Below are 13,380 nucleotides of genomic sequence, written 5' to 3' on the forward strand. Positions count from 1 at the left end.
CGATAGATGTCTTAACACTATTCCCACTTCACAATGAGGAAGGTGAGGCATAGGGAACTTAAGTGGCTCAATGTTGCATCATTAAGTAAATGGTGGTGCCGGGATGCAACCTCAAGCAGGCTGGCTTCGGTGGTCGTTTTCTAATAGGATTTTGTTATGGAAACTTCTCTCTTGTGTGACAATGGCCCAATCCAAATTCTAAATAAACTTAAAATATGAACAAAATTCCTGTGACCTGACTCATACCCGAAACCTAGAATATGGAGGATAACCCACATATAGTAATAAAAGGCACTTTATCCTCTCTTTTTTCTTTCTCTCTCCCTCCCTCTCTCCCTCCCTCCCTCCCTCTCTCCCTCCCTCCCTCTCTCCCTCCCTTCCTTCCCTCCTTCACTCCTTCCTTCTTTCCTTCCTTCCTTCACTCCTTCCCTCCCTTCTTTCCTTTCTGATATCCAGGAGTTATCTGACATTTTCATCATTATGCGGCATTTTTAAAATAGCATAGCATTAACAATTATTCTGTGTAGGATGGTTTAAGGCAGGTTGTCTTTAAACAGCAGTGAGTGTGGTGGTTTGGAGTACTTGCTGAAACTGTCACTTTGGTCCAAGTGCCTTTCCTCTGTTTTCAGTAGCTATGAATGGAGTCACTGGAAAGCAGTCAAGCCGCTGCAGTGTGCTCCGGCCCCAGATGACTTCTGCAAAGGCCATGCTGTTGTATGAGTCTTCTTAAGACGTCTAGACTTTTGTGGCAGGAGTGCAGGATGAACACAAAGCCTTAGGTATTAGTGAGCCCATTTTGACAGCTTTGTGTATAGCATGTGTTTATATCGGACATATCCTAAAGTAGCAGTGATAAAAACCAAGGAGGCCTTTCAGCTGAATAAATAATTCCTGGTCTTATGTAGTACATTTCAGATTAAAATGGAAAAAGGGAGTGGCAAGAAAAACATAAACTGTGGCAACATAAGAAGGGCCATCCACCTGGGTCCTTTCCTGGACAGTTGTAGCGTAAAAATGATTTCAGGAGTGGGGCAGGGTGAGTGAGCTGGTCTGAATCCAACCATGGTGAGGAATCGCCTTTGATCCATATATAGCTGGTTTCTGGCTAAGAACAGTATCCTTTGGCCTTTGCCCCAATTTTCATGCCACACGGCAACAGCTGCTGACTCCTGGAGAGTTATCAGTCCTAGGAGGTGCTTGAAAGAATGGCTGTCTCTTTCTGCTAAGTGTGGATCAGTGCTTACCATCACCTATGACATAGGGACAATGTTTACAAAAACAGCATCATGGTATAATACTATTGTGTTTATAAACAAAGAATGGTACAAATCTATTACCTTATTTTTTGAGATGGAGTCTTGCTCTGTCGCCCAGGCTGGAGTGCAGTGGCACAATCACAGCTCACTGTAACCTCGGTCTGCTGGGGTCAAGCAGTTCTCTGCCTCAGCCTCCCAAGTAGCTGCAATTATAGGTACCTGCCACTACGCCCACTACTAATTTTTGTATTTTTAGTAGAGAAGGGGTTTCACCATCTTGGCCAGGCTGGTCTTGAACTTCTGACCTCATGATCCACCCGCCTCAGCCTCCCAAAGTGCTGAGATTACAGTGGTGTGAGCCACTGCGCCCGCCTCTATGACCTTTTGTTTCTCTTCCTTCTCTGCCTAGGCTGGCTCAACGTTTGCAGGTTCGCTAGTCACTATGTAGTGGAGAATCACTGAATTGAATCCTTGGCATTTAGGCATAGGACTGGTAAACTGACTTCACAAATTAAGACCTATAAGGGATAATTAATCAATCAGATTGATGGCTGTGGCATTAATCATATGTCAGGCATTTTACTAGGTATGTTACATATGTTATCTAATATAATTCTCCTGAAAAATCTATGTCACAGGCAGAATTATCCTTCATTTTAGAAATGAGGAAATTTGGGCCTCTCTAAAAGGCTAAGAGACTTAAGAAATTATAAGCATCCCAGCAACCAAAAACAGAAGATTTATATTTTAAAATTATAATAGATCTTGGACTTATTGTATGTTTTAATTTTAGTTAGGTGGAATAAGTTATACCTAATAAGAGAGCAAGGCACCAACATTGCAAGATAATACGTGTTTTGTTCTATTTAGTACATTGGCGCAATGCAGTCCTTAGCATTTAACTATCTTTCAGTGCTCCAACTGAGATGTTAAATGATGATTCCAGGCATTGTTTTACATTCTACAGTGTTAAAAGTTCGAAGAACATATGGTGATACGTTAATTTTGTTCGCTCTCACTGCAGTCTTTAAGGTGAAAGTGTAAATATTGTATTTTCATTACTATCTTACAGATGAAGAACTAGTGTTCACAGGTGTGATTAGAACCAGATCTTCTGATTCATACTCTTGTGCACTTCCCACTCTACTGAATGGCATCTCCATATTTCTTCAACTGTGTTGTGTTTGGAGTGGCTTTTTTAGCCCTGAATTTTGAAACCTGAATTTTAAAACCTTTTAATAGCTATTTACTAAAACAAGTTCAGTACCGTCAAATTATTTTGGATAAATTTGCATACTGTATTTACTTCTTTGAGATTTAACGTTTCCAGTGAGAAATCTCTAAGAATCCTATTTGATTCAATATATATCATTTCTCCTGACCTTTTCTTTTTTGAAGCATACTGTCTCAGCACATTCAATAGGCTTCTATAACAAAAATATCACAAATGGAGAGGCTTTAGAAACAAATATTGATTTTTCAGAATTCTGGAGGGAAGTCCAAGGTCAAGGCACTGGGAGGTTTGGTGTCTGTGAAGGCCTGCTTTCTGGATCATAGATAGCTGACTTCTTCCTGTGCCCTCACATGGCAGGAGGGACAGGGGAGATCTTGCTGTCTCTTTTACAACAGCATTAATCCCATTCATGAGAGTTCCTTCTTCATGACCTAATCATCTCCCAAAGGATTTGCCTCCAGATACCATCCCATTGGGGATTTGGTTTCAACATACAAGTTTTGGGAGCAGACAAACATTCAGTCTGTATTACATTCCTATTAACATCTCAGATAGTATGTTTTTGCATGCAAATGATTTTTAGCAGTAGTGATTGGAACCAGTAGGAAATACTACAATGAACCTTGTTGAGAACAGGAATTTTTTATTTCCACTTAAAAATTTTTATTTCCACTTGTGGAAAAAATGAATGGCATACTTTATTCAGAAGACATAAAGCAGACCCTTCAGTGACCTTTGGGAGAAGTTTCTTGGAGTCTTGAAGGTGGTTTGAGAACCTTTATCTTGAAGTTGACCCAGTTCTTATCTTGTAACTTAAGCAAATAAGACTTTCTTTTTTTAGCCTGGCTCGGTATACATAAAAGTAAAGAATCACATTCTTAATTACTTCACTTATGGTGTTAGCTGTAAAGTAGAAGTTATGCCTTGTCTAAACTGAGTCCACAAATCTTTCAGCTTCTCAGTGCTCTGATTTCGATCATGGAGACAGTTCATAGAAAATTAGCAAAATGAAAAGGTCTGAGAAAGTAACATTTAAATTTTTTGGTGGGATTTTGACTTTTTTTCCACTTTAGTGATTCAAATACACTTGTAGGTAGTATCAATGTTGGCATTTAGCACCTATCAGCATTTGAACATTTTACTTTAACTCCTGTCAGTGTCCTTGGGTTATGATAGTGACTAAGAGGCAAAGCATAAGACATAAAATAAAATAAATAGTAAACATTTTAACTTTATTTTAAACAGATTGAAAGGTATGGATTCCCTCCTGATCTTTCCCTTTCACCTCGAGAAAGCATCCAGCTATATGACACCATGTTTCAAATTTGGGAAAGTTGGCCCCGGGCCCAGGTAAATAATAATGATGTAATTAACACAACTATAGACGATGATAACACTGCTGTTGAGAAAGACAAACTCTCACCCTTTCTAATCACTTGCATCTGATCTTTTAAAATTATTAGTCGACTCTTCCTAAAATAAGATTGCCTCTTCTCATATTTCTAACATTTTCTCTTTGTTTTTTAATGGGTCTTAATTTGTATTTTATTTTGATTCCTGAAAATATCGCTTCTTTTATTTTTATTTATTTATTTATTTATTTTTTGAAATCTTTTCAACTTCTGGAACACTATTATATTTCCGTCTTCTTACACCTTGGATTCATATTTTCTGTTTATTATTATGCTTGCTTCCCTTCTAAGTCCCAATTGCTGTTTGTTTTCATCTTCTGCTTTGTTTTTCTTTATATCTTTTCTTTTGAAGTGTTCATTATCCTCCTGCTGTTATGCTTTAGAAGCCATGGGGAGATAAAAAGTTTAACCATTCCTCTGCTCGAGAAACCTGTAACGCTGCTAATGAGTCATATAATCAAGAAATACCTTTGAATTTTCTTGCATGATTGTACTTAATTTTGTAATATTTGTTTTTAAGGAACTGTGTCCAGAAAACTTTATTCATTTTAACAATAAATTAGTCATTAAAAAGATGGATGCTAGAAAATACGAAGAGAGTCTAAAGGCGGAATTAACAAGTTGGATTAAAAATGGCAACATAGAAGAGGTAACTTTCACACATTTTCTGGCCATACTACATTTTTATTGTTTTCTTGAGGTATATCATTCCATTAATATCATTTTCTAATTTTTTTAATCCTCAATTTTTATTTTAGAATTTTAAGTTGAACACAAAGTCTAGTGATTTTGAAATAGACTAAAGAAAGAGAAAGTAAATTGTCTTTGTGTTATCCTCAGTGTCTTGTGAACCATGTGCCAGAGGCTACTGGTTGCTTCTAAATGGTTTAGCAGATAAGAACAAAAGGTTCACTCTCCGTAGAGATGATATTGTTGATATCGTGGCAGCAGAGAGACTGAACTCACAATAACAGCCTCTGAGAAGAATGTTTTACTCCTCTTTCTTTATTGACTTTGAGTTTATTATTTTTTTCATATTGTTATTTCAAGTCTTAGGAACTATTTGTGTATTAAAACTTCACCTGGAATTATGTAAGTTATGCATGTTTGTTTTAATAAGTTGATGGTCTTCATATTTTGAAATTTGATTTATTGGTACAGATTGAGAAAAGACACATATTAGACTTTTCTCATTGGATATTTTTTGCCATTATACCTTAATCTCTTTGCATTCAGAAACATAATATAATTGAGTTACGTTTTCTTCTAGCTAATTTGTTAGTTACAAATCTTGGAGATGTATTTGGATGTGATTTTTCTACATAATGTAGAAAGTGATTCACACTTGCTCTGCTGTTACAGTGAAACCAGCATCATGTGCTGAAAAATGTTTTTATTCCTGATTTGTATTGCCTGAAAAATTGCAGGCTAAATGGCACGTGTGTGTAATTACTGCCCAATTTTTGTTTTGTAGCATATTGATATGTATGTTTCTTTGATGGTTCTTTGCATAGTGTTATAATGTGCTTTCATAGGACTATTTAAAAAAACATACATTAGACAGCTATGAAAATATTTTAGCAAAAAGTAGTAATTTATTTCTTTCTTATGCAGAACTTAAAATTGTTTTGTATTCATTGCTACAGGCCAGAATGGTACTTAAGACTCTTAGTCCTAAAGCAGATTTTAGTCCAGAAAACATGATCACAATGTTTCCACTTCTAGTTGAAAAACTAAGGAAAATGGAGAAGTTGCCTGCGCTGTTTTTTTTGTAAGTTATTTAATTTAATTTGGTTTTACTTGTAATTGTATTAGACTCATTCCTTTAAGGCAAGGGTCCCCAGCCTCCCGGCCACAGAGCAGTACCGGCCCAGCCCATGGCCTGTTAGGAACTGGGTCACAGAGCAGGAGGTGAGTGGTGGATCAGCCAGCATTACTGCCTGAGCCCTGCCTCCTGTCAGGTCAGTGGTGGGGCTAGATTCTCATAGGAGGCAAACCCTGTTGTGAACTGCACATGTGAGGGGTCTAGGTTGCATGCTTCTTATGAGACTCTAACGAATGCTTGGTGATCTGAGGTGGAGCAGTTTCATCCCCAAACCACCCCCACATTCTTGTGCACCCCTCTCCCCTGCCACCCACCGCCAAACTGTCTTCCCTGAAGTCAGTCCCTCGTGCCAAAAAGGTTGAGGACTGCTGCTTTAAAGTGAGGGAGTTATACAAACTTTCCTATCATAGTACAGTATTTATTCATTACTATTTCTGGGGCCCATTGGTTATTTGAATACATATGTTTTGTTTTGTTTTTTAAATACAAGTTTCTAGTTAAATTCTTGTATTTGTATTTGTGCTATTATGAATTTCCTTCTTTATTTAGTTTGCTACTCTATCTTTGTATTTTTTCTACCATAAACTATTAGTTTTTATTTAATCTTGGTAATTTTCAGTATATACCTAGGTTCTTTGGAAAACCCATTGAACTACAAGTTCAATGCACCCATTCAATGCACACATTCAGTGCACAGAAGTATCCCACATCCCATTAAACTATTCTCACAATATACTACTTATTGAAAGTTCATTTTATTATACTGAATTTATAGTAATGAAAACTGTGATCCAGATACACTGACATCTTGCTAAATTTTATATATTGTAGTATAATATAGCTTAAAATTGAACAAAATAGTGCAGTTTCAATAATGTGACATCAAAGTATAATTTATTAAATGGACAACATATTAGATACTGGATTAAACTTGCTAAAATAGTTTGGGACTAGAGCACAACACTATTAAATTTGGATAATTTTAAACTACATGTAAGTCATGGATGCTGAAGTAAATAAATCCAGAGTCTTGCTAAGAATGAATCACTGGTGATATATTCCTAAAATAATGATGATGGGTGAATATAAGACTCTGTTTGGAAATTTGGGGAATGGCTATCATATTACTCCTTTTATCTTCATTGTTGGGATAAGGAAAATAAATATCTGAACTGCCAAGGATTTACAAAGCTCACCTACTTCACTTTCAAGTGTGGCTATAGATTGTAATCAGAAACAAAAATAATTCTGTACCTCTGGGATATTTCTGAAATATAGCTGTTTGTAAAACAGAAACTGAAAAATAGCTGTTTATTATTCATACTTATGTACACGTATAGGGGAGGCAAAATTTTATCTCTACCATCTTAGGATTTTTTTTTTTGGCCCTGGGAATTAAATTGATATAAGACAAATCAATGGAAAAGCATGCACATACATGTAATATGTTTTATATGGTGCAGAAGGCTCCATAAGGAGATGAAGACACAAAGATGAAAGTTAGAATTGAACACTTGCATGGTGAATTGGACAAAGAGTAGTAAATTGTGAAAACATCACAAGGTAAAGGGGCTTGCGCTAGGATAATTTGGGTGAAGAGGTGACTAAGAAGGTAAGAGTTAGTTTAACAAGGTTTGTTAGTATAGATTTTCCTTGGCTACAACTTCCCATCTTTGAAGATAGGAATGTTACTCTCCTTCTGGTATAAAAAACATTTTACGTGGACATTTAATCTGCTACTTTTAAGAAAAAGAAAGAAGATCAGCATGATGTTGACCCTGCTGTTTTTCCACGTGCTTTCAACTCAAAATAGTGACTATGCCAAGGTGGTGTATTTTGGGAGTAGCATGTACTCCCAAAGTCCGTCACATACTTAAAATATTTCAAAACTAAAATATTTCACAAAAACATCAAATGTTTAATTCTACTTGAAGAATCGAAGTTTGACATGTTTATAGGACTCTTGGATTCTCTACAAAATAAACTGAGAACAGCCTTGGACTTACCTAATTTGATTTAGTGCTAAGTAGCCTCAGATCATCAAGAGAGCTGAGGATTTGTCTGGGCTCAAGTTTTACCGCTAGGAGTTTTTCAAATAGTAGTGTACCCTTCAGCCTTCTGCAGTCTAGTCTCTGGAAAAAAAAATGCATGGAGCATATTCAATGTTTGATGCCAATAGTAGTGTGTGCTTAGGGCACACACCTCATGGCCAGGCCCAAGCTTGGATCCCACCTCTGCCCCCACGAGCTGTGTTATTTCTGGACAGGTACTTAATGACTTTGAGCCTTAATTTCCTTATTTGCAAAATGAGATGATCAAAATAATAATACACAGGACTGGAGTGAGAATTAAATAAAAATAAGTTATGAGAGCACTTAGCTCATTGCTACAAAAATGTTATTAATAACGTACAAATCTCTAGGTCACATTGCTTCTTGTGAAAGTTGCGGATACCAGGATGATCACTTTTTGTCAGATCCAAACAGACTAGAGCTGAGAGTTTTCAGGCTTGCATGGCTGAGATAAAGTCCTGTCTCAAGGACTTTCTAAAATCATCCCACAGGCAATTCTTTCTTCAGGACTGGAGCAATTCAGATAAGATGCCCTTGAAAGAACACCCAGCAATGGCGTCTCTACCGATAAACGGATGCCAGCTTTAGTTTTGCGTCTCTAAAACCAACAAACTGTGTTTCTAAGCAGCTTATATGAACCTCTCCTTTTGCCAATACGAGCTTCCTTTTATACTCCTCAAATACTCCTGTACCTCTGGGATAGTTCTAAGAGCCTCGCTGCAAATCAGACACTGAAAAATTGCCGTTTATTATTCATACCTTCATACAAATATAGGGGAGGCAAAATTTTACGTCTACCACCTTAGGATTTTTTACTTGGACCTGAGAATTATATTGATATAAGGCAAATCAATAGAAAAGCATGCACATATATGTCACATGTTTTATATGGTGCAGAAGGCTCAAGCGGTTCTCCTGCCTCAGCCTCCTGGGCTGGGATTGCAGATATCCCTTCAGATACCTATGTGGTTTTCATAACTGTGCATCTTGGGTTATAATTCTCATTTTTAATTCCAAATGTAGTCAACATACTTGGAGATATTTTTTCTTTGATTTTGTTTTGGTTAACATAGTAAGTAGGCTACTGGAGAGATTTAAGAGGCAGCATTATTTTCAAGTGATCTCTGAACATTATTTCTAAGAGTTTTTGACAAAATGGAGTACTGTGATAAAAGTGACATCATTTTAAAAAGTAATATGTTCCTAGGCCCCAGTAACTTGCATTCATGTAAAAAGAGACTCAATATATGTCAGTTAAAAAGGGGAGTGGAGCCGGGCGTGGTGGCTCAAGCCTGTAATCCCAGCACTTTGGGAGGCCGAGGCGGGTGGATCACGAGGTCGAGAGATCGAGACCATCCTGGTCAACATGGTGAAACCCCGTCTCTACCAAATATACAAAAAGTTAGCTGGGCATGGTGGTGCGTGCCTGTAATCCCAGCTACTCAGGAGGCTGAGGCAGGAGAATTGCCTGAACCCAGGAGGCAGAGGCTGTGGTGAGCTGAGATCGCGCCATTGCACTCCAGCCTGGGTAACAAGAGCGAAACTCTGTCTCAAAAAAAAAGGGGAGTAGAGCACAGAGGCTTGCAGGCCAGACTCTGCCACATGTAAGCTGTGGGCTCTTGAGCAGGTCACTTAATCTTTTTATGTATCAATTTTTTCATCTGGAAAATAAGGATAATACTAGAGATACTAATAGCGCCTTCTTCATAGGGTCATTGTGAGTCTTAAATGAGTTAATAGACTGAAGTCACTGAGAATAATGGTTGACAACTGTGTATAATTTTTCTTTTTATTCCAAGTGGGGACAGAGTTTCACTCCGTCTCCCAGGCTGGAGTGCAGGGGCACTATCTCGTCTCACTGCAACCTCCACCTCCCGGGTTCAAGCAATTCTCCTGCCTCAGCCTCCCAAGCTGGATTACAGGCATGGACCACCACACTCGGCTAATTTTTGTATTCTGTTTCACCATGTTGGCCAGGCTGGTCTCCAATTCCTGCCCACCTTGACCTCCCACGGTGCTGTGATTATAGGTGTGAGCCACCATGCTTGGCCAACTGTGTATAATATAAATGTTTTCTGTTATTAATATTTCATTGTCTACTATCTGAAATTTCTTGCCATATGGCATAGACTGTCACTTTTAAAATTCTTACTTCACCAGTGTGCCAGTTTATTTACTTGCTCACTAGCTAAACAAATATCCTTTAAATGATAGCTCTATAAAGACTTTAGAAAGACCCTTTGCTTTACAACATAGATTTTAAAAACTTCATTGTACAAACCAAACCTTTGACTTGCTATAGTAAGCTATGGTTAATATAGTGACAATCTCTACTGGCTACTTGCAGCCACCGAGGTGCCATGGGGAAGACCTCCCTGGGCTTTTCAGTGCTCAGGTAAAAAGCCCTAGCTTCCTGACACAGGAAATTCATGTGAAATAAACATAGGAAATGTTTGCCTTTACTCCTCTAGAAAGAGTTTACCCTTCATAATCTGTAGCCATTTGTCTATAAATGTCTGTAGCAATTTGTAGCTAACCGCTCAGCTCTGAGAAAGCCAGCTGAGTACAAGCTAGACCAGGTTGCTGGGTCAAGCTCCAAGGTACCAGGAAGTATGGGTCACTGCATTCCTAGGTATCTACATTTCAATGGTTTAAAGCCCAGACCTCCAGACATTTCTGCATTGCGAAGTTCAGCAACACCTATGTTTATTCTTTTGGAAAGAATCGTAGGTTCTTACCCTCTACCAAAAGAACAATTTTTTGTTGATTAATCTTTTTTTTTTTTTTTTCATTTTTGCAGAAGGGTGGTGATGGGGATAGCTATCTTTTTTTCTCTATAAAAATGGGGAAAGGCTGTTGTTCTCTATTCCTTGCTTATGGAATATTTGACTACTCTTAGAAGAAACATTTCCATAAGTTCTCATTGCATTGTCCCAGGAGTAAAGTCTGTTGTGGGGGTAAGTGGGGGAGGACAGGCAACATTATTTACTACGAGGTTATTAAGGAGTCTGCTGATTCAGAAAACGTGGTCTGGACATTCTGGGTAACATTGTAAAGGTGGGTATTAAAAACCCAACAGGCAAACGTCGGGATGATAGCAGTAGATGGAAATATGAGTTTTTGAATTGCATTTATCATGTTATTTTCAAGACGTATGCTTTTTAAATTTCCAGATTCAAGTTAGGAGCTGTAGAAAATACAGCTAAAAGTGTGAGCGCTTTCCTGGAGGAAAAGCAGGAGAAGAAAAGGCCTCCTAAAGCTGATAAAGAAGCCCAGGTCATGGCTAACAAACTTCGGAAAGTCAAAAAATCCATAGAGAAACAAAAGATCATGTAAGTAGTTAACTAAAGAAATGGATAAGTAGAGGGTTAAAATACTCCTCAAGTTCCAGCAGGAAACTTTCTTTCTCTCTCTTTCTTTCTTTCTCTTCCTTTCCTTCCTTCCTTCGTTCCTTCCTTTTCTTTCTCTCTCTCTCTCTCTCTCTCTCTCTCTCTTTCTTTCTTTCTTTCTTTCTTTCTTTCTTTCTTTCTCTCTTTCTTTGTTTCTTTCTGAGGGAATCTTGCTCTGTTGCCCAGGCTAGAGTTCACTGGTGTAATCTCAGTTCACTGCAACCTCTGCCCCCAGGTTCAAGTGATTCTCCTGACTCAGCCTCCCGGGTAGCTGCACTTACAGGAGCGTGCCTCTGTGCCCAGCTAATTTCTGTATTTTTAATAGAGATGGGGTTTCACCATCTTAGCCAGGCTGGTGTAGAACTCCTGACCTTGTGATTTTATTCCCCCGCCTCGACCTCCCAAAGTGCTATGATTGCAAGTGTGAGCCACCGCGCCCAGCCTTGCTTGGACTTATTTTTAAATTGAGTACATTTCGATGAGAGAATGGGGTAAAGATGAGTGATCATTCATTCCTTAATTGCATCGATCAGTCTCATTTAGGTCTTGGTAGAGGAAGACCACAGCCTGTTAGCCTAGGTAGTTTTATACCCTGACATAATCAGCCTGCACAGTAAGCACATCTTTGACATATATGAACTCTGGCTGTCAGTTAGTCCTCAGAAGGTTGAAATATAGACTACACACTTTGTCTTTGGTCATGATAAAGAAGTCTCACTAGTATACATACCATCACAGTTTTATAAGTGGTCAAAAAGTGAACTTGAGAATGGATGGAAGTGCTGATTTGGTGCTTGGAAAGACTTTTTAAAAGTGGGTATTAAAAGGTGGGTAACATTTTAAAGGTGGGTATTAAAAACCCAACAGGCAAACGTGACTTTTCTTTTCTGTGACTTTTCTTCCTTGCTCTCAATGTCTAATTCTGTCAACTCTAAAGCCAAAATGTTTATCCCCTCTCCCTGATCCTCTCCATCTTAAGTCACTTCCTGCATTAGAAGCTCATCATGTCTTTCCTGGATGATCACAGAAGTCCTTTTTGTTTATTTATTTATTTTTTTGACTTCAGAGTCTTGAGGTTCACTGCTTTCCAATCTAGTCAACCAATGATCTTGCACACATTCAAATTGATTAAATTATCCCATGCTCAGTATTCTTCCTTCACCCTTGCTTAGCTGATGGAGTCTAAACTTGTTGAGCATTATGTCAAAATTCTTTGGTATTTGCCTTAACTCTTTCTGTCTTCTTTCCTAGCACTTTCCTCTATCAATAGTCAACATTCATGGTTCGCCTCACATGACTTACTTTTCTACGTCTTTCTTTCCATTAACTGACCCATTTGCCTTGAGTGTCCTCCTTCCTGATTGCTCCCAAAACTCGCACTCATAACTTTTGCTATCTCATCTCCAAATCTTTTCTTAATTACTACAGTTAGACTTTCTGCCCTTTCTCCCGTGTTCTTGCTACACTTTCAATAGCTTGTAGATCAATTATTGTAATGTGTTGTTGTATGTGTTTCTTCTCCCTAAATTTTAAGTTCCTTTACAACAGGAACAGTGTATTTTTCTTTCTGTGTCTTCAGTGCTTAGCACATTACCCGGCAGGTAATACTATTCCATAAATATATTTGAATGAATGATAGATATCTCTCTCCAAGTTGAAACAACTTTTAGAGCATCTCTGATTTGGGTTTCCCAAATTCTAGAGCAAAGTAGAATTTTCTGCTGATCCTTCTGCTTATATTTCCCCTGCCTTTTTTTCTGTTTCTTTGGAAGTGTAGGAGGGGAAAAAGCCAGGGACAGCATAACAGGTGTAATCCTTTTTAGTAACTGATCCTCAACGACTTTTCCTGAGGGCACTAGGAGCCACATTTCAGGTTGGATTTGTGACCTGATTCAAGTTATGACAATAAAGCATGTTTTAATGTGTTATTCATTACCACACTCAGAGTGAGGGGGCCCTTTAGATAGTCACACTCTGGCCTCTTCCATCTGCATCTGCTCCTATAAAGCAAGGGGCAGCATGCCCAGTGCTCACTCTCACCCTCGAATTCCAGGTTATCATGGAGCTCTATTTGTCAAGGTAGGAGGATAGAATTTATTTGACAATTTATGACCTCAACTGAAATCTTACAGTGAGGCAATACTATGTGGAGCTTTGCTGCATGCTCTGCAAATTTTAGGGCCAGGCTCTTC

At 38.2% G+C, this 13,380-nt stretch overlaps 1 protein-coding gene across 3 annotated transcripts in view; it reads left to right on the plus strand.

Annotated features, from left to right (window-relative positions):
* The window catches only part of LOC101050820 (DExD/H-box helicase 60), a 258,453-nt gene that overhangs the window by 212,006 nt on the left and 33,067 nt on the right, over positions 1-13,380 (plus strand). For 2 of the 3 annotated variants that reach the window (XM_039479162.2, XM_074396999.1), the window contains exons 23-26: positions 3,736-3,840; positions 4,423-4,551; positions 5,549-5,673; positions 10,973-11,131. The exons of the other annotated variant lie outside the window; for it this stretch is intronic. In XM_039479162.2, coding sequence (XP_039335096.2) covers positions 3,736-3,840; positions 4,423-4,551; positions 5,549-5,673; positions 10,973-11,131 — 518 coding nt within the window. The remainder of the gene's footprint in view (positions 1-3,735; positions 3,841-4,422; positions 4,552-5,548; positions 5,674-10,972; positions 11,132-13,380) is intronic. 3 annotated transcript variants of the gene reach the window in all.

The sequence above is a fragment of the Saimiri boliviensis genome, chromosome 3 (assembly GCF_048565385.1).
Source record: "Saimiri boliviensis isolate mSaiBol1 chromosome 3, mSaiBol1.pri, whole genome shotgun sequence".
Taxonomy (NCBI): domain Eukaryota; kingdom Metazoa; phylum Chordata; class Mammalia; order Primates; family Cebidae; genus Saimiri; species Saimiri boliviensis.